At 46.0% G+C, this 25110-nt stretch overlaps 1 protein-coding gene across 2 annotated transcripts in view; it reads right to left on the minus strand.

Annotated features, from left to right (window-relative positions):
• Positions 1 to 25110, minus strand: part of BTAF1 (B-TFIID TATA-box binding protein associated factor 1) — a 176689-nt gene that overhangs the window by 129977 nt on the left and 21602 nt on the right. The window contains exons 3-4 of one of the 2 annotated variants that reach the window (XM_077455229.1): positions 9234 to 9360; positions 137 to 205 (exon numbers count right to left, since the gene is read on the minus strand). In XM_077455229.1, coding sequence (XP_077311355.1) covers positions 137 to 205; positions 9234 to 9360 — 196 coding nt within the window. Of the gene's footprint in view, positions 1 to 136; positions 206 to 9233; positions 9364 to 25110 lie in introns of both variants that reach the window. The other variant, XM_077455228.1, reaches the window with a different exon arrangement.

Here is a 25110-nt window from a genome sequence, read left to right on the forward strand (position 1 = left end):
AATGATTTATCTTAGTCATTGTCAGAAAGCTGACATTTTAACAGGGTTGTGTAGATTTTTTTATAATGCATGTATTCATTGTCAAATACATGTATATTGGTCTTAAAAAAAAAAAAAAAAAAAAATTTCAACTTACCTCCCAAGATGGGTTAAATAGATCATTACAGAGCTCTTCACAAAAGCTCTCCAGGGGCCACTCGTTTGTCTAAAAAAAAAAAAAAAAAAAAAAAAAAAAAAAGGAGGTGAAAGAAACCTTGATCAGTAAAAAAGCATTACATCGCTTTTGCAGAGACTTCTGAAATGCTTTAGAAGTTGACAATTTAAGTGTACCACAACTGCACGAGGAACGGCAGTGAAACAATAAAGTGCCAACATATACACACACACTAAACAATGTGAGAAATATATTTGTAAAGTTCTAAGTACTTACAATATGTAAATATAATAGCAACGCTATACATTATACACACACACACACACACATATACAGATGATATAGATTTACATATCTTCCCCCCCCCCTCTCTCTCCGCCCCCTCCCCTCCCTCTCTCCGCCTCTCTCCCCCTCCCGCCCCCCTCTCGCCCCCCTCTCCCCCACCCCTTTTCTGTGCTGAGTCTACGATCAGGCCCAAATAAATCCACTAAGAAAGCAGGAGCAAGGAAGACTTCTCTAGGTTGAGAATCCAACCGAGACTTTCCAGGTAACTGGTTGTAATGTGTACACTTTGCTCTATGCGGGCCACTGACTGGTCTATAAATAGATTGTCTAGGTATGCCAACACTTATGTCCTGTGCCCTTAACCTGGCTAGAGGTGGGGTCAGTACTTGTGAACACCCAGGTTGCTATAGCTAGCCCGAAGGGCAAGGCTACAAACTGAAAGTGCTGGCGTTTCACTTTGAATCGCAGAAACCTTTCGTGAGCGAGTAATATAGGGACATGCAGATATGCATCTCAGATGTCGATGGATGCCAGAAGTTCTTCCCTGTAGGACAGAAACTACTGATCTGATGCGAAAGGAGCGGATTTTCAGGAATCAATTTCGATTCCTTAGAGCTAGAATGGGTCTGACAACTCCATTTAGTTTTGGTACCGTAAACAGGTTTGAATAAAACCCCAAATCTTGCTCTTCTGTGGGGATCTGCATGATCACTCCGAGTCAATAATCAGTCTAATGCTTGAAACAGAACGCCTTTTCCCTGGATCGTTGGGAATGTATAATCTCAGAAAACGAGATGGTGAAAACTGCCGAAATGCTAGTTTGTATTCTAGAGAGACACTGTGGAGATGACCCATCTGTCCTGAATTTCCCTTTGCCAGACTTCTGAAAATTTCAGAAGTCCTCCCCCTACTCTGGTGAAGGGGGTTCCTCTCCATGATGAGGCTATAGTATTCTGCGTTGCAGATTTGCGGCCCCAGGTCTTCTGCGCCTGGGTCTGATCCTGAGGTCTTCCTCTGGAGTCTGATGGCGGAGGCCGTCACTACTGCCTAGAGGCAGATGTCCCTGGCACAGGAGAAAGTCTGTTTAAATGGTGGGACATTTATACTTTCCTTTTGACTGGCAAGAGTACTCTTTCCATTAGAAATAGTTTGGATGCATTTATCCAAATTATAACTAGTCAGAAGCTTCTTGCAAGGTGCTTTGGCTGACCAATTTAACCAAAGGGTCCTACACCTGTGTACTAGCACAAGGCAGGACACCTGGTGAATAGAGTCCTTCATAGCATCTATGGCAAAGCATAATGCCTTTGGTAGTTCGGCCAACTCATGAGCCTGTTGTGCAGGGAGATCTTTAAGAGCCGCTGTGAACTGGTCCTTTAGGGACCAACAGATGCCTACTGCTGCGACTGCAGGCTGCGCAACGGTCCCCGACAAGGAAAGAGGATTTTAACAGGAATTCCAACGTTATCTGTTGGATCTTTAAGCATTTGTGCATTGTCTACTGGACAAGTTTAATGTTTATACACACTGAAAATGGTAGCTTCAACTGCTGGAACCTTCATTTTTTGGTGAATTTCTCCTCCATGGGATAGAGAACTGAAAATATCTTTGGAAGTAGAAAATGCTGAACCGGATGATCCCATTCAGCATAAATAAGCCTTTCTAGGAACACATTGATCGGAAATGCATGCAAAGGCTGTAAAGATTTTAACGAACCCAAGGAAGAAACCTTGTGTTAGGGGTAGCATGAAAGCGGAGCAAACCATTTCCATAAGAATTTGTACCTCTGATTGTGAAGCTGGCTCAACAATTGTAGTTTCCTCCGCAGAGGAATAATCGGCTTGTTTTTCCTCTTAATCGCCTGAGGGTAATACCTCATCCTGTTCCCTTGGTAAAGGGTTTGAGGTTGGGGGGTGGGGGGGGGGATCCAACACGCCTTCTATCCCCTTGGATAGAGATTGTGATTGAAGCTGCTAATCTTCCTTCTAAGCCCTGCAGGTCAGAGGAAAATGCATCTTCAGTCACATATACAGGGGCTGAAGTGTGAGAAGTAGTAGCACCAGCAATTGCTTCCAATGACTCACCCCGGCTTGCCATATCAGGTAACCTCAGAGAGGAGGACAGTGTGGAGGCATGACTGGAGTTCGCAGCTCCTGGGGTGGAATCTTTGGTACCTTTGTGGTAGTTCTGGAAGTCGTAGTGCCAAGCACAAAGGCACTTTAAGAGAAAAAAAAAAAAAAACCAACCACTTGCTGAGCAATAGTTTTAGAAAAAACAATGCCACCATAAAGATCAGCTTTTTGTGCTAAACAATTGTATTTCCTGTACTGGAAATGCCTGTATACACCCCTCACTGTTTTCCAGTGTCCGACTCCCGTTACTGATATGAAAGGCTCTGTCCCTTAAAAGCCTCAGGTTAGCCTGATCGGCATTTGTCAGTGCTTCCACCCCTCAGTGTGCGTGCCACAAGGACACTACGTCCCACACAGCGCTGCCTGTTAACCACGCCCCCTCAAAAAAAGAAAAGTAACTACCACGCGCACCTTGCCAGAGCGGCAAAAATATGGCAGGGCGGCATTGAAGATTGGACGTACCTGTACGCCAATATGCCTGCCCGTGCCATTCTGTCGACGTACATAGTCGTGCGCTGGTCGGGAACCGGTTAAACGAAAAACCAGGAAAAAAATAAATAAAAAATCATGGGGATTGCATAGTCAATTGCAACTACACGGCCGCCTGCAAAACTTTGCGGCCAAAACAGGCATCAGCCGATGCACTTACATCTACCTTGTAGAACTTGGTAAACATATGCACAGACAACCAGGTCACCGCTTTACACACCTGAGCGACAGAAGCTTGGTGTCAGAAAGCCCAAGACGTTCCTACTGCCCTTGTGGAGTGGGCTGTGACCGGAAAGCGGGGCACCTGTCCCTTCAAGGTGTAGGCTTGTACTACAATCTGTCTGATCCACCGGGAAATGGTGGCCGACGAGACCTCCATGCCTTTCTTTGGACCAGCCACCGAAACAGTGAGTCCGACTTCTGAAAGGGAGCCGTGGCAGACAGATACACCTTCAGAGCCCTAACCACAACTAGAGAGAAGGGCCACCTCCTTAGGGTACGTCAGCTTAGGACACAGAAGGCAATAAAATGTCCTCGTTGATATGAAAAGCTGAGACCACTTTCAGTAGAAAGGACAGTTGGAAGCAACACCACCTTATCCCTGTGGATAACCAGATAGGGCGACTTTCAGGACAAGGCCCGCCAGTTCCAAAACCCTCCTGGCCGATGTGATGGTCACTAGGAAGACCACTTCCTGGGAAAGAGTCAACAAGGGAATCTCCCTGATATTTTCAAACGGCGGTCTTTGAAGCACCAACACCAGGTTCAAATCCCTACGTGTCGTACCCCCTGGAAAAAAAAAAAAAAAAAAAAAAAAAAAAAAGACAGCTAAGGCTGAAATTTGTCCTTTGATGGTGCTGAATGCCAATCTCTGGACAACTCCTAGCTTTCTCCTCACACATGGGAGATGTAGGCCTTCCAGGTATGATGGTATATCTTCCAAGATTTCCGTGCCCTCAACATAGTTGGAATCACCGAGTCCGACAGACCCCGGTTCCTTAACACCTGGCTCTCAATAACCATGCCGTTAAAGCCAGCGATGGTAAAGCAGGATGGAGAATTGAACCTCAAGATAGGCAGTTCACTTGCAACAGCAGTCGCCAGGGAGCGTCTGCCACCAGACGCACCACGTCTGTGTACCAAGGACGCCAAGGCCAATCTGGGGCAACCAATATTACCAAGATCTCCTCTGCTTCCACTCTGCGAAGCAGACGTGGCAACAGTTTCAGAGGAGGAAAGGCGTAGATCAGCTGGATCCCACGGAGCCACCAGTGTGTGACATCTGCCCACGGATCTCTTGTCCTGGACATGAATTTGGCACCTTCCGATTGAGACGGGAGGCCAGTAGATCCACATCTGGTGTGCCCCACTTCAGGCACAGCAGCCTGAACATCTCCGGATGCAATGCCCATTCTCCTGGGTCCAGCATCTGGCGACTCAGTCCGCCTGCCAGTTCACCACTCCCGGGATGTAAAAGGCCAACAAATCCAGTACGTGTTGCTCTGACCACCGAAGTATGTGAGCGACCTCCCGTGCAGCAGCTGAGCTTCTTGTTTCCCCTTGGCGATTTACATATGCCACCGCCATGGCGTTGTCTGACTGTATCCTGATCGGGTGCCCTTGAAGTCTCATCGACCATGTGTAGAGACACAGCCCGATTGCTCAGCAACTCTGATTCTTCCGTCGACCAGAGGCCCTGAGCCGACTGAACCCCCATCCTTCCACCCCAGCTGGATAGACTGGCATACGTAGTGATCACCGTCCATTTCAGAGGAAAGAACGATTTTCCAGCCTGAATCACCGGGGACCTCAACCACCAGATCAGAGTGTCCCTGACTGCCTGGATCTGTCGATCTAGGGACAACTGAGATTTGTCCAATTTTGACAAGATCTTTCTGCAGAACTCTGGTGTGGAACTGGGCGCAAGGTACTGCCTCGAAGGAGGCTACCACGAGTCCCAGTACTCGCATGCACAACCAGGACGACGACCACTTGTGGTTCATCAGTTTGGCCACGGATCTGAGAGTCTGCAATTTGTCTGAAGGGAGAAAAACTCTCGCTTCCCTGGAGTCCAACAGCAAACCTAGGTACTCCAGACGCTGGGTCGGCACAAGCACCGACTTCTTTAGGTTCAACAGCCACCCAAATTCTTGCAGGGTTTGCATGGTGATCGCCACATCCTCCTCTAATTTTGAGGCAGAAGATGCTCTCAGAAGGAGATTGTCTAGGTATCCCACGATTGTGATCCCACATTGTCACAGCAACGCCAAAATTGGAGCCAGTACCTTGGTAAAGACTCAAGGGGCTGATGCCAGACCAAAGGGAAGAGCCATAAATTGGCAATGGGCTTCTGACTGCAAAACAAAAACTTTTGATGCCGAAGGCATATGGGTATGCGCAGGTACGCATCCTGGATGTCTAAGAACGCCAGGGAGTCCCCTTTATGGAGTGCAGCGACTACTGAGCGATCTGATTCCATTCTGAACCTCTGCACTTTTACAAAGTGATTGATAGCTTTTAAATCCAAGATTGGACGTACCCCTTCCTTCTTGGGAACCACAAACAGATTTGAGTAGACTCCCTGGAAGCGTTCCGAGTCCAGAACCGGTACAATCACCCCGCGATTCAGGAAATCCCTTACCGCCCCCAACAGGCCCTCCCGGCGAACCGGGGATACGGGTATGCTGGAGGGGAAGAATCTGTTTGGCGGCCAAGAGAGAAACCCCATCTTGTAGCCTGTAGAAATCAGATCGCAGACCCATTGGTCGGATCGGCGGGAGGATCACCGGGCTGCAAACTCCCGAAGGTGACTCCCTACTGGAGACCTGGGTGGGGGCAAACCTTCATGCGGTAGCACTTTTGTTCACAGGCTTATTAGGCTTGCAGTTCCAAGGATGTTTTTGGCCGTCCATGGGCGTCCTGTCGGGCTGGGGACGTTTTGTCGAAGCTCGGACGAAAATGCCGTTTGCGAGCAGAAAAAGAGGGCCCTTGCCTACGGCGTGGCTCCTTAGCTTTCCTGGCCTGTGACAGTAGGGTACTCTTACCACCTGTGGCATTTTTTCTAATGTCATCTAGCAAGGCCCCAAAGAGCCAGTTGCCAAGGAAAGGAAGATCAGTCAGGGATTTTTTGGATGCCTGGTCAGCCGACCAGCATTTTAGCCAAGTTAGGCACTTCAGCACCACAGCTGACACTGAAGCCCTGGATAACAGGGGAGAGGGTATCCCGGGCTGCAGACGTACTTAAGGCCTTGCACTAGTTGGTCTGCTAGTTCCACGCAGACAGGGGAAGCCTGTTGCTCTCAATTCGTGGTGCAAGAAGAAGTTTTGCCCACTCAGTGTCTGCGACACAAGTGCGGATGCCAGTACAGGTCGCAAGGCTGACCCCACAACCGTAAACAGGGAACGAGCCACCGCCTCCCTGTCCATGGGATCCTTGAATGCAGGAGTCCCCTCAACCCGGGATCATGGTTACTTCACCCCCATTTCAGCGCGCATATCGCACTGCGGACATGAATTGGATTGCATAGGTGTGAACAGTGTGCAGACCAAAAAAAGGGTCCTGTGAGAGTTTGGTCGAAAATGCGGTGTGATATCATCCTGGGTGTAATAAAAAAAAAAAAAAAAAAAAAAAAAAAAGTGAAAAATCCACCCCTCCCCCACATAAATCCTGGTGATGGAAAGGAATGTTGCAACTGATCAGGTGACCTCAGACCCACACACTGCACTATAACAATTATCAGATCACTGGATGTTCTACTCTGCCAGGCTCTGGCTACATACAGCTCCCCTAAATCACTTGTCTATATTCTCGCTGTTCACTGGATCCCATGATGAGAAACATCCAGCCAGAACACAGTAAAGGCAGCCAATCCTGGGAGAGCTGGAGGGGGAATATTTTTATTTTTTTCCCCACACACACACACACGCACGATGTGCCTGTCTCAGGCTAGTGCATGAGATATGTACAGTGCCTTGCGAAAGTATTCGGCCCCCTTGAACTTTTCAACCTTTTGCCACATTTCAGGCTTCAAACATAAAGATATAAAATTTATTTTTTATTATTAATCTATTGGATAATTTAAACTTTTTTAGCAAATAAACTGAAAAGTGGTGCGTGCAAAATTCGGCCCCTTTACTTTCAGTGCGGCAAACTCACTCCAGAAGTTCAGCGAGGATCTCCGAATGATCCAATGTTGTCCTAAATGACTGATGGTGATAAATAGAATCCACCTGTGTGTAATCAAGTCTCTGTATTAATGCAGCTGCTCTGTGATAGTCCCAGGGTTCTGTTGAAAGCGCAGAGAGCATCATGAAGACCAAGAAACACAACAGGCAGGGTCGTAATACTGTTGTGGAGAAGTTTAAAGCCGGATTTGGATACAAAAAGATTTCCCAAGCTTTAAACATCCCAAGGAGCACTGTGCAAGCGATCATTTTGAAATGGGAGTATCAGACCACTGCAAATCTACCAAGACCTGGCCGTCCCTCTAAACTTTCAGCTCAGACAAGGAGAAGACTGATCAGAGATGCAGCCAAGAGGCCCATAATCACTCTGGATGAACTGCAGAGAACTACAGCTGAGGTGGGAGAGTCTGTCCATAGGACAACAATCAGTCGTACACTGCACAAATCTGGCCTTTATGGAAGAGTGGCAAGAAGAAAGCCATTTCTCAAAGATATCCATAAAAAGTCTCATCTAAAGTTTGCCACAAGCCACCTGGGAGACACACCAAACATGTGGAAGAAGGTGCTCTGGTCAGATGAAACCAAAATCGAACTTTTTGCCCACAATGCAAAACGATATGTTTGGCGTAAAAGCAACACAGCTCAACACACCATCCCCACTGTCAAACATGGTGGAGGCAGCATCATGGTTTGGGCCTGCTTTTCTTCAGCAGGGACAGGGAAGATGGTTAAAATTGAGGGGAAGATGGATGCAGCCAAATACAGGACCATTCTGGATGAAAACATGTTTGAGTCTGCAAAAGACCTGAAACTGGGACGGAGATTTATCTTCCAACAAGACAATGATCCCAAACATAGCAAAATCTACAAAGGAATGGTTCACAAATAAACGTATCCACGTGTTAGAATGGCCAAGTCAAAGTCCAGACCTGAATCCAATCGAGAATCTGTGGAAAGAGCTGAAAACTGCTGTTCACAAACGCTCTCCATCAAACCTCACTGAGCTCGAGCGGTTTTGCAAGGAAGAATGGGCAAGAATTTCAATCTCTCGATGTGCAAAACTGATAGAGACATACCCCAAGCGACTTGCAGCTGTAATTGCAGCAAAAAGGTGGCTCTACAAAGCATTAACGCAAGGGGGCCGAATAATTTTGCACGCCCCACTTTTCATTTTTTTATTAGTTAAAAAAAGTTTCAAAAATCCAATAGATTTCGTTCCACTTCACAATTGTGTCCCACTTGTTGGTGATTCTTCACAAAAAATAAAAATTTTATATCTTTATGTTTGAAGCCTGAAATGTGGCAAAAGGTTGAAAAGTTCAAGGGTGCCGAAATACTTTCGCAAGGCACTGTAAATAACCTGTCACTCACAGCCAAGGGGAGTTTTTGAAAAAGTTTGAGACTGTCAAGATTTCTCTAACTGAACAATAAAAGACAATTGCTCAGAGCTGGAATAACTGTGGCAAGACTGGGCTCAAATGACAGGAAATCTTATTCTCTACATTATGACATCCACTTTAAGGCTCTGTGTCCCATGATGTACGATAAAGTACATTTTCTCAGTTTAAACATTTGATATAGGTTTTCTATTGTGACTAAAATGTGCTTGAGATTTGCAATTTATGTAGATTTTACACAGCATCCCGACTTTTTTTGAATTGGGTTTATAAATTGGCTGTTACTTTGGCCTTTCAATAAACTAAAAATACTAAGACTCCTAAACCTGTTGTATGGTGCGCTCATTTACTCCCTATACTGGGTAGGAATGATGGAGGTTCTAACCTCTCGGTACAAAAACAAAATGTCAATGTGATCTATATGTTAGACCCCAGAGAACTGGGATCTTGTCACATAGTATTAAAAGACCTTGCATGGCAAGGGGTAGCAAGCTTCACTGTCTCATAGGAAAGAAAAGCTGTGCAGTGCTCAAAAGAACATTTCTTGCAGGATTAAACCACTGAAAGTGGTCTTAGGTGAAAAAGCATTACCTCATCAAACAGGGAAGAGTTGTCTGGAACATTATCGATTAATACTTTGGACTCAGTTGCTGGCTGACTGATGACAACGTTGGTTACTTTCCTCCTCTTCTCTTCAGGCTCCCCATCTGTGCTATCACTGCTAAAGAAAAAAAAGGTGTAAGCAATGACAAATGGGTTCTTCGTAAAAATATATACCCAATAGGCCAAGATTAGTTGGTTTTAAAAAAAATAAAAAATAAAAAACCCTTACAAACGTATCCAGGCCCCATAAATCAGCATGAGAGATGAGATTAGGATATAAAAATTGTTGTGTAATGTTCAGGTGGATCGGGGAACACCATTTTGTAAAAATTTTTAACCACTTGCTTACTGGGCACTTAAATCCCCCCCCCCCTCATGCCCAGACCAATTTTCAGCTTTCAGCGCTGATGCACTTTGAATGACAATTGCGCGGGCATACACCACTGTACCCAAATTAAATTATCATTTTTTTCCCCACAAATAGAGCTTTCTTTTGGTGGTATTCAATTACAGCTGGGAGTTTTATTTTTGCTAAACAAACAAAAAAAAGAAAATGCAAAAAAAAAAAAAAAATAAATAAATCATGTTTAATAGTTTGTTATAAAATTCTGCAAAGAGGTCATTTTTCTCCTTCATTGAAGTGCGCTGATGAGGCGGCACTGATAGGTATAGTTAAGGCAGCACTGATGGGCAAAGATGGGCACAGATAAGATAAGCACGGATAAGATGGGCACGGATAAGATGGGTGCCACTGATAGATGTGACTGATGGGCACAGATATGTGCCCCTGGGGTGCAGCACCTTAGTTGAGGCAGATTGTGGGCACTGCTGGGTGGCACTGACGGGGGGGGGGACACTTTATTGATGTGGCAAAGCAGGGGGCAGGTGGGCACTGGCAGGGCTGGCCGTGATCGGGACTGATGTCCCGATCACGGCCGCCGGTGATTGGCTCTTTTTTTCTCCTCGCGCTGTCAGCACGAGGAGGAATAGCCGATTACCGGCTCTGTTGTATCACATGATCAGCTGTCATTGGCTGACAGCTGATCATGTGGTAAGGGGGGGGGTCGGGATCGACCCCTTGCTCGGATCGGTGATCAGGCGAGTCTCATAGACTCGCCGATCACAGAGCGCGCCCCCCTCAGGGGGCGTGCAGGCCGCTCGTTCACGGGACGATGTCAATAGACTTAGTCCCGGCAAAGGCTACAGCGCGGGTCTCAAGTGGTTAAACTAAATTATCTCTAGTTCACCCCCCCTAGGAGGTTCCCCGTCCACCAGAACATTAGACAACAATTTTGTTAAATGCATTCATGTAGCACCAGAAAAGTACAAGTACATGTCTAAATCAAGCCTGACTGGTTTAATCAAACATACAAGTCCTGGCCTAAACAACCTCCTTTCCATTTTTTTCTAATTTAGACAGGAATACAATTTCCCCCCTCTCCACCAGCACCACCACCACCACACACACACACACTGAAAGAATGATTTTCATCTAGGCACACTGGAGATTTTTCACATTTCAAGTTTTAATTTGTAAAGATTTTGCCTAGGCCAAGAAAAGGGTAGGGTATGGGGTGTGGTTTGGATGGCCTCTGGAGCCGACGTGTCTCACCGATGCTCCTCGCCTGCACAACACTAAAGCCTGCATACTTACCCCACTAACCATGGGCTAACTGAGGAAAAAATAATAAAAAAAAAAAAAAAAATATATACATAAAAAAAAAACTTCACCCACAAAAGGGAACACCTCAACAGAGGAGTTGCCATCTTAAAACAGCCACCATCAAAACAAGCGGCCAACTTGTGCATCAAAAGATGCATGTACAACTAGAAACTTGATGAAAGTGTGAATTGCAACCTTACACAGCCTCCTACAAAACCTTGCGGCCAAAGCAAGCATCTGAAGATGCGCATACATCAACTTTGTCTCCCAGGTGTGTAAGGCGTCCATTAACACTTTCACTAAATTCTACAGACACTTGATGTTGGAAAGCCTAGGAGGTCCAATTGCTCTGGTGGAATGAGCAGCGACAGAAAAAAAAAAAAAAAAAAAAAAAAAAAAAAAAAAAAAGCCACCCGCCCCTTTAAGGCATAGGCCTGAACCATGATCTGTCTGATCCGAGAAATGGTGGACGGACCGCCAGATAATTTTTTGGACCAGCCACTGAGAAAGTCTGACTTCCGGAAAGGGAGCCATAGCAGATACATACACCCATAAAGCCCAGCCCACATCCAGGGAATGTAAGGCACCCTCTTTTGGGTGTGACGGCTTAGGACATAAGGAAGGTAACACAATGCCCTCATTTAGAATGCCAAATCCACCTTTGGAAGGAAAGAGGGCTGCAGACGTAGCACCACGTTATCCTTGTGGATGACCAGGTAGAGAGACTTGCAAGACAAGGCTGCCAACTCAGAAACCCTCCTGGCAGATGTAATAGCCACAAAAAAATAAATAAAAAAACACCCCCCCACCACCACACACCTTTGAGAGAGTGTTAACAAGGGAATCTCCTTAATATTATCAAACGGCGGTTTCTGAAGCGTGGCTAGCAGCAGATTCCCACGGTAACGGTGGTCAAACCCCTTGCACAAAAAAGGTAATCACCAGTGAGCGAGTCACCAAGGGGCGTTGGAAAAAGACAGCCAAGGCTTATTTCGGATCCACTCCTCACTGCAAACACAGCAGGATCCTGGAAACTGAATAAGTGCACGGACGTCACCCCATCTCCTCACACATTGAGAAGTCTTCCATGTACAATGGTAAATCTGAGAACAAGACTTCCATGCCCTTAGCATAGTGGAAATTACTGATTGATAGACTTCGGCCCTTTAGCACCTGGTTTTCAACAGCCATGACGTTAAACCAGCGACGGTAAAGCAAGATGAAGTATCGGACCTTGTGCTAGAAGGTCCTCTCGCAGTTGTAGCCACCAAGGAACATCCGCCAGCAGTTGTACTAGGTCAGCGTACCATGGATGTCGAAGTCAATCTGGGGAAATCAGAATTACTGAAAACCCCTTAGCCTCCACTCCACGCAGCAGACGTGGTAGAAGCTTGAGTGGGGGGGGGGGGGGGGGGGGAATAAATCGCCGATAATGCCCCTCATGGAGCCACCAATGCATCCGACTCGTCCGCCCAGGGGTCTCTTGTCCTGGACGCAAACCTCTGCACCTTCCGATTGAGCCGAGAGGCCAAGAAGTCCACATCTGGTGTCCCCCACCTTAGACAAAGGACCCTGAATACCTCCGGATGCAACGACCATTCCCCTGGGTCCAGCATCTGAAGACTTAGGTAGTCCACCTGCCAGTTTTCATACGCCCGAGATATACACGTCCGACACGCGTCGCTCTGCCCACTGGAGGATGTGAGTGACCTCCCGTGCTGCAACTGAGCTTCTTGTTCCTTGACGGTTGACGTACACCACCACAGTGGCATTATCCAACTGAATCCTGATTGGATGACCTTGTAGCCTCATTGACCACATGGAGAGGCAAAGTCTGATCACCCGAAGCTCGAGCACATCAACTGGCAGTTGGGATTCTTCCGCAACCAAAGGCAAACTGATTCCACCCTGAACCTTTGCACTTTCACAAAGCTGTCGAGGGGCCTCAAGTCCAGAATCGGACATACCCCTTCCTTTGAGACTACAAACAGACAGATTGGAGTAGAATTTCTGAAATCTTTCCAGCGTCGGTACAGGTACCATCAACCCGCACAGTAGCAGGTCCCGTACTGCCCTGAACAGGGCTTCCACAACAAGCTGGAAGTAGAGGTAGGTTGGAGGGGAAAAAATAAAATAAAATTGGATTCCGATGAAGCCAGTTCACAAACCCACTGGTCGGACAGTAGAGAGGTCTACCGGGCTGCAAACTCAAAAAGGCGACCCTCCACGAGGGGGGGGGGGGGGTTTCGGGGCAAACCTTTGTGTGGTAACATTTTTTGTTCGCAGACTTGTTTGGCTTGTGAAACCAGGAATGCTTTTGTCCTTCAGCAGGCGCCTTGTCGGACTGAGAACGCTTACCTGCAGACCAAGACAGGGGAAAAAGCTATTTGAGCAGAAAAAGAAGGCCCTTGCCCTTCCTGGACTGTGGGAGCAACATGCTCTTCCCACCGGTAACATTTTTAATAATGTCATCCAGCAAAGCTCCAAAAAGCCTCTCGCCTTGGAGGGGCAAATCCAGATTTTTTTTTTACATGCCTGATCCACAGACCAGCATTTCAGCCAAATCAGGTGCCGTAGCACAACTGCCGATGGGGGGGGGGTTTGCGGGGGTCAACTACCAGAGGAGACGTCCATTTTTTCAAGGAGGCTCGCCTCAAAAGGGGTAATGCACCGCCATTCTTCTTGGGACTGAAAAGGCCCGTTGTGGACTTCCACGTTCCTTGTAGATGAACTTATCAAAATAAGTCAAATACGCAAAACACCTTACCTTAGGTGTGCAGGCTGGTTTGTGGGACCCAAAAAGGGACCACCGCAACCTCAGAGGTTCCTGCTGCATACTGTATTTTCAGGGTATCCTGCACTGCTGAGAAAAGTGTTCCTACTAGCGCTTTACCCTGCGCTAACCCGGACAGTCAGTCTCACTGTCCGAACAATCCTGGACCACATCCTCTGACACGTTAGAACAGGAGCCACCAGTCACCGCAGGACCCGAGTCTAAATCAGAGCTCTCCTCAGAAGTTGGAGGGCAGGGGTCATTCACCCCCCCCCCCCCGCACGCCACTTCCACCCTGGCAAAGGTCTCCAGGACCGCCGGAAAAGCATCCACAGGCACCGCATTTTTTTGCAGGTGAGCCAGTTGTAATAGCAGGGATGTCTGGGGAAGGAACGCCAGCTTCTGATGCCATGCTGACCCTCACTTGCCTGCCACAACTTAAGGCATATAAAATCCCATCCTACTAGCTGCTCACAGACTGAGGGGCCCCTCCGCAGGACTCTCCACCCTGACCAAGTGGTGGCGCTGACCGTTCTGCCCTGTTTCAGTCACAACATGCTCAAAGTGAAAACCGTGCTGTTCTGAGGTAAACAGACTCAGAACTAGAGTTAAAAACGTGGAGGCTACAAGAAAATGGCCGCCGACGGCACCTAGTACAAAAATCACCAAGAAAATGGCTGCCAAACCTTCTAGAAAATGGCCAACAGCCATACACTGCTTAAGACTACAGGAAAATGCCCGCGGCCTCAGCAAAATGGCAGTGGCCTCTGAGGTAAATGTACTCTTTTACACAGCGCAGAAAAACAAAAACAGACCCCAAAACAGCCAGCACAGCCCTGTCAAAGGTCGGACCCCCGGTACATACACATCACGCCCAGTCACACAGCGGCCCCAGCAGGGGGAGGAGGGAATGAAGTATAGGGAGAGAGAGTAAAAGGGATAGCGAGACCCCCTAGTCGACCTCCTAGGGAATGCCCAGCTGCTCTATCGAGTAGATAGGGTTGCTCACGCTCGATGGCCAGGCTTGGGAGACTACAAGGATCTATATTATCCAGCCTCTCACCCAGCCCAGCTGTTGATTGTAGATTACAGGAACAAAAAAAAAAAATCCCAGGACCAAGGGTCCCCTCAGTGACCCAGGTCCTTCTACACTAGGCAGACAGCTACAGGAAGCAGGGTGAGGGGTTATGGCCAGAGGGACCACCCCCTGGGCGGTGCTGTGCAGTCTTGCCATTTTTACATGTTCTGTCTAGTCCTCTCCTGAAGTGGCATAATATAAAGTCAAGATTTAATGGAGCCGTGTCCGTCAATGAACAAAATAAATAGTTTAGATTTTAAGAAAAGCACTTTGTGCAAACATGACCCCTGCTCTATTCCGATGGCCACCTGTGACATTGAATAGCCTCTCTGTATGTAGGGCTATGTGGATTTTCTTACAGAATACTCCTCTGCCTCTTTTTAAGCAGTTCCTGAATATTCTCATCCACCACATCAACAAGGGTTGACAAAAGAAGCTGCTGCAAGTGGCAAGAACACACCAGCTAGATCCAAGACTGAAGCAAAACACTGGTTCACATGCTCTCATTTTTGCTGCAATGGTCTTAGTAGCCAATGTTCTGTTTAAGGTCCTCAAGGGGGACATGGTGTCACTGGAGAGTTTTAACATGTTCTGCAAAAGTCAGCAGTAGGTCCTGCAGTGGAGGCCTGTAATGTTAGCTAGTGCTGGATGGTGATCCAAGGGCTGAGAGGAGGCCTGTAATACAGTGCTCTGGGTGCCTGGTCATAGGAGGCCTGTAATGCTGCACAGCTCTGGATGGTGATCTTGGGTCAGAGGGATGGCCTGTAATGCTGCACAGTGCTTTAGAAACGGCGGTCTGAGGGAGGCCTCTGCCCTGTAATTTACACACTGAGTGGGTTCTCTCTGCTCTGGAGAGTCTGCTGTCTTAGGACTCAGAGGTCTATATTGCTGGTTGAACACAGTTGCTTGCTGGTAGTGGAAGCAGGAAGTTATTGCGAGGGTAAACATCCCTGCCCCTTAATTTCATTTGGTGAACAAAAATGCGGTGTTTTGTTTTCGTCACCTAAAAAAAATAAACTAAAAGGCGATGACTAAATTAACACTGCCCGGCAAGTCTGTGTTCTTCCCCAATGATCAGAATTGACCACACACACATTCACTGGTTAAGCTGCTCTTGTGCACTTGAGAGGGAATTACCTAATAAATTGGAAGAAAAAAAAAAATTAAATCTCTACACTTTTTTTCCTATTAAAGTGTATGCTCTCAAAAAATTGCTTTTCAAAGACCGCTGCACAAATACTGTGATAAAATATTGCAGCAATCACCTTTATTCTCTTGGGTCTCTGCTATTAAATTTTTTTTTAAAAAAAACCAACACAAACTTGCTGTCCCCTCAAAACAACAACTATTAAGGTCTAAACCGCTGGCAACAAAAGTGAGCAAGTACACCCCTAAGTGAATGCCCAATTAGACATTTTCCTTCCCCAGTGACTCGTTAGTGGGGATGAAACTAATCGATTACCATTTTCATACTAGATCAGCAAGTAACACACACACACACACACACACACACACTTTTTTGTACTATAATACTAGGTCTTTGTCTAGATGTACGAGTGCTGCCAGCATTGCTGCAGTGTTTGAAGGGAGGGGTGGGGGGGTCAGCTTGTCAGTGCTCAGACCATACGCCGCATAAAACTGGTCCGTATGGCTGTCATCCCAGAAGAAGCCCCTTTAAGGCTGGGTTCACACTGCTGCGGTGTACGAGATCGGATGTGATTCGCACGGCACATCACATGCGATCTCTGTGCGATGCGATTTCAGTCAGATAGTATGGCTGAATTTGCATCCGGCCCAAACTCGTACAGGACTTTTTTGGTCCGCAGCAGAATCAGATCGCATGGGTGTTCACACCATGCAATCCGATTCCTGTCAGAGTTTGCAGATCGCACTGCGATATGCGAACTGATTTGGAGGCGTCATTAACTTTTCACTGATACTCCAAGCAGTTCGCATAGGGCAGTGTGAACTGCTGCCGGGAGGCATGAGATGCGGGAACCCGCAGTAGATTCGCAGTGTTCCCCCATCGCAGCAGTGTGAACCCAGCCTTAAGGATGAGGCACAAGAAAACCCAAAGACAGTTTGCTGAAGACAAGCAGATCAAGGACATGGATTACTGGAACCATGTCCTGAGGTCTAATGAGACCAAAATAAAACGCATTTAGTTCAGATGGTGTCGAGCATGTGTAGCAGCAACCAGGTGAGGAGTACAAGGACAAGTGTCTTTCCTACAGTCAAGCATGGTGGTGGGAGTGTCATGGTCTGGGGCTGCACAAGTACTGCCGGCACTGGGGAGCTTCAGTTCATTGAAGGAACCACGAATGTCAACATGTAAAGTGACATACTGAAGCAGAGCATGACCCCCCTCCCTTTGGAGACTGGGCCACAAGGCAGTATTCCAACACAACACCCAAACATACCTCCAAGACTCCACTGCCTTGCTAAAGAAGCTGAGGGTAAAGGTGATGGACTGACCAAGCATGTCTCCGACCTAAACCCCATTGAGCATCTGTGGGGCATCCTCAAAAACGGAAGGTGGAGAAGTGCAAAGTGTGAACATCCACCTGCTCCGTGATGTCATCATGGAGGAGTGGAAGAGGACTCCACCAGAGCTTCACATGTTGCCACTGAACTCCATGCCCAAGAGGGTTAAGGCAGTGTGGAAAATGGTGGCCACACAAAATATTGACACTTGGGGCCAAAATTTGGACAATTTCACTTAGGGGGTGTACTCACTTATTTACAGCAGTTTAGACATTAATGGCTGTGTGTTATTTTGAGGGGACAGCAAATTTACACTGTTATACAAGCTGTACACTCACTACTTTATATTGTAGCAAAGTGTCATTTCTTCAGTGTTGTCACATGAAATAATAAAAGATTTACAAAAATGGCGGGGTATAACTCACTTTTGCGAGGTAAAATTTTCTATATATATTATAGTAAAAATAAAAAGAAATATGTATGGATATAAACACCACTTTTTAATTTGGGCAAAATATGTAAATCAGCTACAGGTTTTTGGTTAAAAAAATATAAATCCCAACAAACGTATATTGGTTGGTTTGCGAGTCTACAAAATTAATGGGATATTATTTTTACTAGTAAATGCTGGCGATCGGTAATTTTTAGTGGGATTGAAACATTGTGGTGGACAAATCAGACACCAAGTGATACTTTTAGGGGACCAGTGCAATTTATATATCTATATCTACACATATACACACACACACACACACACACACCCCTCTATCTCACTGTCACTGCTTAAACACTGGCAGGGAAGTAGTTAACATCAGGGGCAATAAAAGGGTTAAGTGTGTTTCTAGGGAATGCATTGTGTGTGGGATGACTTAACTGGAGGAAGAGGGAGTGATCCGTTTTCCCGATTAGCAGGAACACAAGATCTCTCTTCCTCTGACAGAACAGCTTGTCTGTATTGTGTACTTAGGCAGACTGCAGTTCTGCCTCTTCAGTAAATGATCCATGGGTCTAGGCGGCCATCGCTGTGTCCCATCCCGCTGTGCTAGAATGGGTTGCTCCTCGCTCCGATCGCAGCAATACCACAAATGTGGTGTTTGAACACAGTTCTCATGTGTTAGCTTCCGTGTACGAGCATGGAGGGATGGGGCACTTTAAAATTTCTTAACTTATTTTTAGCACTGTAGCACTGATGTAAACATCCCTTGTAATAGAAATAAGGAAGACTCTTTATTGAGAGATCTGGGATCAAAGATTACTTTTTATTTATGAGATAGATAGATAGGAGAGAAACAGCAGTGAGGCTAGACATCACACCAGTCCTCCAAGGGTATGGGAGAGGCGTGGCGGCCATCACTCGAGTTCCTGCCCAGTGGAAACACTTGACGCAGAGCCAGCCATAGTGAAAAATGATACTGGGTTAGGGCAGCTAGCTGCTGCCCTAACCCCGGTACTAAATGTTAAAGTACATGATGTATTTTACTATGGGTCGGTGAACAAAGTAGTTAAACTGAATGGGTTTTACAAGGTGAGGGTTTACAATCCCTTTAAAAGGCACTCTCGTTTAGACGCGTACAATTGTTTCTTCATTTAAATGAATGACTGCACGTTTATGTTCATAAAATCTGCAGATCTGAGCACAACCCAATTGCTTTTCTTTATGCACACCATTCAGCATGCTTACAAACCTGCTCGCCGATAGTTCTATAGTTCACTAAATGCACCCCTCACCACAAATAGGGATTAAGAGGGGGGAAGGGCAGCCCTCGACTTTATTGCATAAACGTTAACCTTAAAAATGAAACGGTATGAATAGACCTTTTGCAAAAAAAAGGTACATTTAGACAATGAAGGGTTTCCCTTGTGGCCACAAAGGGCGATAGGGTTGTGAAATGAGCAGCAGCTTAATAGAGTCCTAAAATTGTTTTAGTCCCAGGGTGCATTAGAACTTATTGCAGTCCTATATAGTTCCCTACACAAAAGGGGAGTGGGGTAAGTGAAGTCAGAATTTCTGACTAGCAATTCAGAGAACAAAGCAACTGTACCAGCAAGTCAAGCAACCGGCACATTCTATAGATCAGTCACTCTGGGCCATACTTCGCATTGATGAGGGAAAAAAAAAAAAAAAATCTGCAACCACCCTGTATCAAAATCCACTAAAATCCGGCTGATATATAAAAACCTAAAGCGTATATAGTATTTTTTTTTTTTTTTTTTTAAACACACCAGACACTTGCTTTTTTCATTCCCCTCTTCTAGCCAAGTTGTTTACCCTCCATACTACAAGTCTGTAGTCAAAACATTTAAATTAACTTGAAGGATATTTATAGTTAACATTCCATATTAGAAGGTTTAGAGCTTTCAGAAGCATCTCTTGACAACTCTAAGGCCCCTTTCACACGGACGGCTGTTCTGCTGCAGTTAAATGCATGCAATTTGTTCTGTGAAATTCAAGACTCCAGGCACTTTGATCAGCTGCATTTGTCCAATTGCTGTAGTTGCGTTTAGCTGCAGTAGTAATTCCCATAGCAACCCCTTTTTTTTTATGTCCTTTGAATCTACCCATGATGCATTTCAAACCATCTATTTCCAGCTATATCTTTTTCCCTCAAGCTATCCGCAGGTGACACTGCGGATAGCGATTACCTGTGGTTATGTGCAGATAGCTGCGCTAAATCGCTCCTGGACGCAGTCAATTCTATTTTTTCTATCCACACCAAACCACATGCAACTAAATCACAGCTTAAATGCAGTGTGTGAATGGGGCCATAGGAAATCATTGTGTTCCTTTAGATGTGGTAGAAAACTATAAAATCCACAGCTAAAAGCACAATTCTAGCCAGCCATGTGAAAGGGGCCTAACACTTTCTTGCAGCTATTTAGCAACATTATGTCCTAGTTGCTAACCAAGTAAGGGCTGGTTACTCAAGAGATTTTCAAAACCACAAGGAAGAGCTCTAAAGAGAATGGGGGGGGTCCAGTATTTGCAGCTTGTGTTTAGATGGCTTTACTTCTATTTTTCATGCCACTGAAGTAAACCGGATTGGAAGAACAAGAACAAGAACAAGAAGAAGGACAAGAACAAGAAGAAGGAAGAACGAAGAAGAACAAGAAGGAAGAAGGAAGAAGAAGAGGGGTAGGCAAACATGAAGCAGATTAAATATATTGGAGAACCTGTACTTTGCCCATATAAAGAGATAGAGAATATACATACATACACCTCTACTTGGTACTAGAATGGTGGGTGGAATATAGTTTTACATACAACTGACTTTATGAAATGCAGTGCTGCTTTGTGAAGCACCTCCAATTTTTACTTGGCCTAGGTAAATCAAAATTACATTTTAAAGCAGCATCAAGGCCAACTTCAGGGATTTTTTTGGTCTCTGAAGGTTTTTGTCAAGAAAAAAAAACAAAAAAAACAAACAAAAAAAACCCACACACGCACACACCAAAGCAATAGGATGCAGAATGCAGTATCTAGCACAAAATGGTATTATCAGTGGAAACACCCCCCCCCCCCCCCCCCCAATTACATACACAAAACGGTTTTGCTCTCCCATTGCCTCCCTGAGACTGAAATGCATTGTTTTCCTTGTTGCTACACCTACACACAAGATTCCATACACCACCACAGAGAATATACAGACTGTTGTATGCAGCTTTAATTGCAATTGATAATTTCTACCAGGCAATAAAAGTGGGGAGGGAAAAAAAAAAAAAAAAAAAAAAAAAGCACACAAGTTATAGTAATTTACAAAGTTAATAGCATCGTTCTGCCCTGTAGTTACAAATTCATAAAAAATTAAGCAGAATCAACTTTTAAAATACTTGTGAAATTGAACAGCATAATGTGAACTTGACGGTGAGGGATCTGCATCAGTCTATACTGAAAACTGACACATTCCCTTTGTTAAGGGGCAGACCTTCCACCGTGTTTTTTTTTTTTTTTTTATTATCAGTCTGCTTAGTTTGGCACATGCTGCAGGAAGCTTAGGAAATACCTCCTAGTTTCTAAAGATTTCAAAATTTATATACTGTACATATAGGAGAATCCATATTATAGAAGATTTGGCTTCTAGTCCAAGCCCTTTTAACCACTTGCCGACCGCCTAACGCCGATGTACGTCGGCAGAATGGCACGGGCAGGCATAAGCACGTACATGTACGTGATTTGCCTCCCGCGGGTCGGGGGCCCGATCGGGCCCCCGCCCGGTGCCTGCGGCGGTCGGTTTTCGTTCGGGAGCGATCCCGGACGAGGGGACGGCCATTCATTCATGGCCACCCCCTCGCGATCGCTCCCGACGAATAGAAATCCCCGGTGACATCACTTCCTCTCCTGTAATGTAAACACAGGAGAGGAAGTGATGTATTCTCTCCTCCGTGTCGGTATTTTTCGTTCCGACACGGAGGAGAGCGGATCAGTGAGTTGCACCAACACATCCCACACACAGTAGAACATGCCAGGCACACTCACACCCCCCCTTTACCCCCCGATCACCCCCCCAATTACCCCTGCCCCCCAGTCACAGTGACACCAATGTCATTTTTTTTTTTTTTTTTTTTTTTTTTGCATTGGTGTCATTTGTGACTGTAATAACTGTTAGGGCAGTTAGAGTTAGCCCCCTTTAGTTCTAATGTACCCCCCTAACCCCCCCAATAAAGGTTTAACCCCGTGATCACCCCCCGTCGCCAGTGTCACTAAGGCTGGGTTCACATTGCAGCGGTTTATGAGAACGAATGTGATTCGCACCGCACTGCAGTGCAAATCACATCCGATCTCTGTGCGATTCGAGTTCAGCCATTCGCCGCACCCGCCGCACCCGCCACACCCGCCGCACCCGCCGCAAATTCGCACGGGACCCTTTTTTTGGCCCGCAGCAGAATCGGATCGCATGGGTGTTCACACCATGCGATCCGAGTTTGCAGATCGCACTGCGATATGCGAACTGATCTGGGGGTGTCAGTAACATTTCACTGACACTCCCAGCAGTTCGCATAGGGCAGTGTGAACTGCCGCCGGGAGGCATGCGATGCGGGAACCCGCCGCGGATTCGCGGCGTTTCCGCATCGCTCCAGTGTGAACCCAGCCTAATAAGCGATCATTTTTCTGATCGCCGTATTAGTGTCCCAGGTGACGCTAGTTAGGCAGGTAGGTATTTAGGTTCGCCGCAGCTTTTTATAGCGCCAGGGACCCCCATATACTACCGCATAAAGCCCCCTGATTGCCCCCTAGTTAACCCTTTCACCAGTGATCACCATATAACTGTTACAGGTGACGCTGGTTGGTTAGTTATTTTTTTATAGTTTCAGGGCACCCGCCATTTATTACCTAATAAAGGTTTAACCCCCTGATCACCCGGCGGGTGTCATTTGTGACTAATAACTGTTAGGGCAGTTAGGGTTAGCCCCCTTTAGTTCTAAGGTACCCCCCTAACCCCCCCAATAAAGGTTTAACCCCGTGATCACCCCCCGTCGCCAGTGTCACTAAGGCTGGGTTCAGATTGCAGCGGTTTGAGAACGGATGTGATTCGCACTGCAGTGCAAATCACATCCGATCTCTGTGCGATTCGAGTTCAGCCATTCGCCGCACCCGCCACACCCGCCGCACCCGCCGCAAATTCGCACGGGACCCTTTTTTTGGCCCGCAGCAGAATCGGATCGCATGGGTGTTCACACCATGCGATCCGAGTTTGCAGATCGCACTGCGATATGCGAACTGATCTGGGGGTGTCAGTAACATTTCACTGACACTCCCAGCAGTTCGCATAGGGCAGTGTGAACTGCCGCCGGGAGGCATGCGATGCGGGAACCCGCCGCGCATTCGTGGCGTTCCCGCATCGCTCCAGTGTGAACCCAGCCTAATAAGCGATCGTTTTTCTGATCGCTGTATTAGTGTCACAGGTGACGCTAGTTAGGCAAGTAGGTATTTAGGTTCGCCGCAGCTTTTTATAGCGCCAGGGACCCCCATATACTACCGCATAAAGCCCCCTGATTGCCCCCTAGTTAACCCTTTCACCAGTGATCACCATATAACTGTTACAGGTGACGCTGGTTGGTTAGTTATTTTTTTATAGTTTCAGGGCACCCGCCATTTATTACCTAGTCTCACTAGTGTACCCCTAAATTTAGGGGTGTCTACTTTCCAAAATGGGGTCATTTGGGGGGGGTTTGTGCCATCTTGGCATTTTATGGCCTTCAAAACTGTAACGCCCTTAGAAAGCCTGAAGGCGGTGCTTGGTTTTCGGGGCCCCGTACGCGGCTAGGCTCCCAAAAAGTCCCACATATGTGGTATCCCCGTACTCAGGAGAAGCAGCAGAATTTATTTTGGGGTGTCATTTCACATATGCCCATGGCATGCGTGAGCAATATATCATTTAGTGACAACTTTGTGAAAAAAAAAAAAAAAAAAAAAAAGTTTGTAATTTTCCCGCAACTTGTGGCAAAATATAAAATATTCCATGGACTCAACATGCCTCTCAGCAAATAGCTTGGGGTGTCTACTTTCTAAAATGGGGTCATTTGTGGGGGTTTTGTGCCATCTTGGCATTTTATGGCCTTCAAAACTGTAATAGGTAGTGAGGAGTGAAGTCAAATATTTACGCCCTTAGAAAGCCTGAAGGCGGTGCTTGGTTTTCGGGGCCCCGTACGCGGCTAGGCTCCCAAAAAGTCCCACATATGTGGTATCCCCGTACTCAGGAGAAGCAGCAGAATTTATTTTGGGGTGTCATTTCACATATGCCCATGGCATGTGTGAGCAATATATCATTTAGTGACAACTTTGTGAAAAAAAAAAAAAAAAAAAAAAGTTTGTAATTTTCCCGCAACTTGTGGCAAAATATAAAATATTCCATGAACTCAACATGCCTCTCAGCAAATAGCTTGGGGTGTCTACTTTCTAAAATGGGGTCATTTGTGGGGGTTTTGTGCCATCTTGGCATTTTATGGCCTTCAAAACTGTAATAGGTAGTGAGAAGTGAACTCAAAAATTTACGCCCTTAGAAAGCCTGAAGGCGGTGCTTGGTTTTCGGGGCCCCGTACGCGGCTAGGCTCCCAAAAAGTCCCACATATGTGGTATCCCCGTACTCAGGAGAAGCAGCAGAATTTATTTTGGGGTGTCATTTCACATACGCCCATAGCATGTGTGAGCAATATATCATTTAGTGACAACTTTGTGTAAAAAAAAAAAAAAAATTTTTTTTTTGTCATTATTCAATCGCTTGAGGCAAAAAAATAAAATATTCAATGGGCTCAACATGCCTCTTATCAATTTCCTTAGGGGGTCTACTTTCCAAAATGGGGTCATTTGGGGGGGTTTTGTACTGCCCTGCCATTTTAGCACCTCAAGAAATGAGATAGGCAGTCGTAAACTAAAAGCTGCGTAAATTCCAGAAAACGTACCTTAGTTTGTAGATGTGACAACTTTTGCGCAAACCAATAAATATACAATTATTGACTTTTTTTTTACCAAAGACATGTGGCTGAATACATTTTGGCCTAAATGTATGACTAAAATTGAGTTTATTGGATTTTTCTAATAACAAAAAGTAGAAAATATCATTTTTTTTCAAAATTTGCGGTCTTTTTACGTTTATATCGCAAAAAATAAAAATCGCAGAGGCAATCAAATACCATCAAAAGAAAGCTCTATTTGTGGGAAGAAAAGGACGCAAATTTTGTTTGGGTACAACATTGCATGACCGCGCAATTACCAGTTAAAGCAGCGCAGTGCCAAAGTGTAAAAAGACCTCTGGTCATTTACCAGCAAAATGGTCCGGTCTGAAAGTGGTTAATCAACTACAAGTTGTCTGGACACAGTAGGGCCGATTTACCCGAACTGGAGCGTGTAAAATTTGGTGCAGCTCTACAT

Source organism: Lithobates pipiens, unplaced genomic scaffold, assembly GCF_037356315.1.
Source record: "Lithobates pipiens isolate NorthernLeopardFrog02 unplaced genomic scaffold, aLitPip1_a1.2 Scaffold_25, whole genome shotgun sequence".
NCBI lineage: Eukaryota > Metazoa > Chordata > Amphibia > Anura > Ranidae > Lithobates > Lithobates pipiens.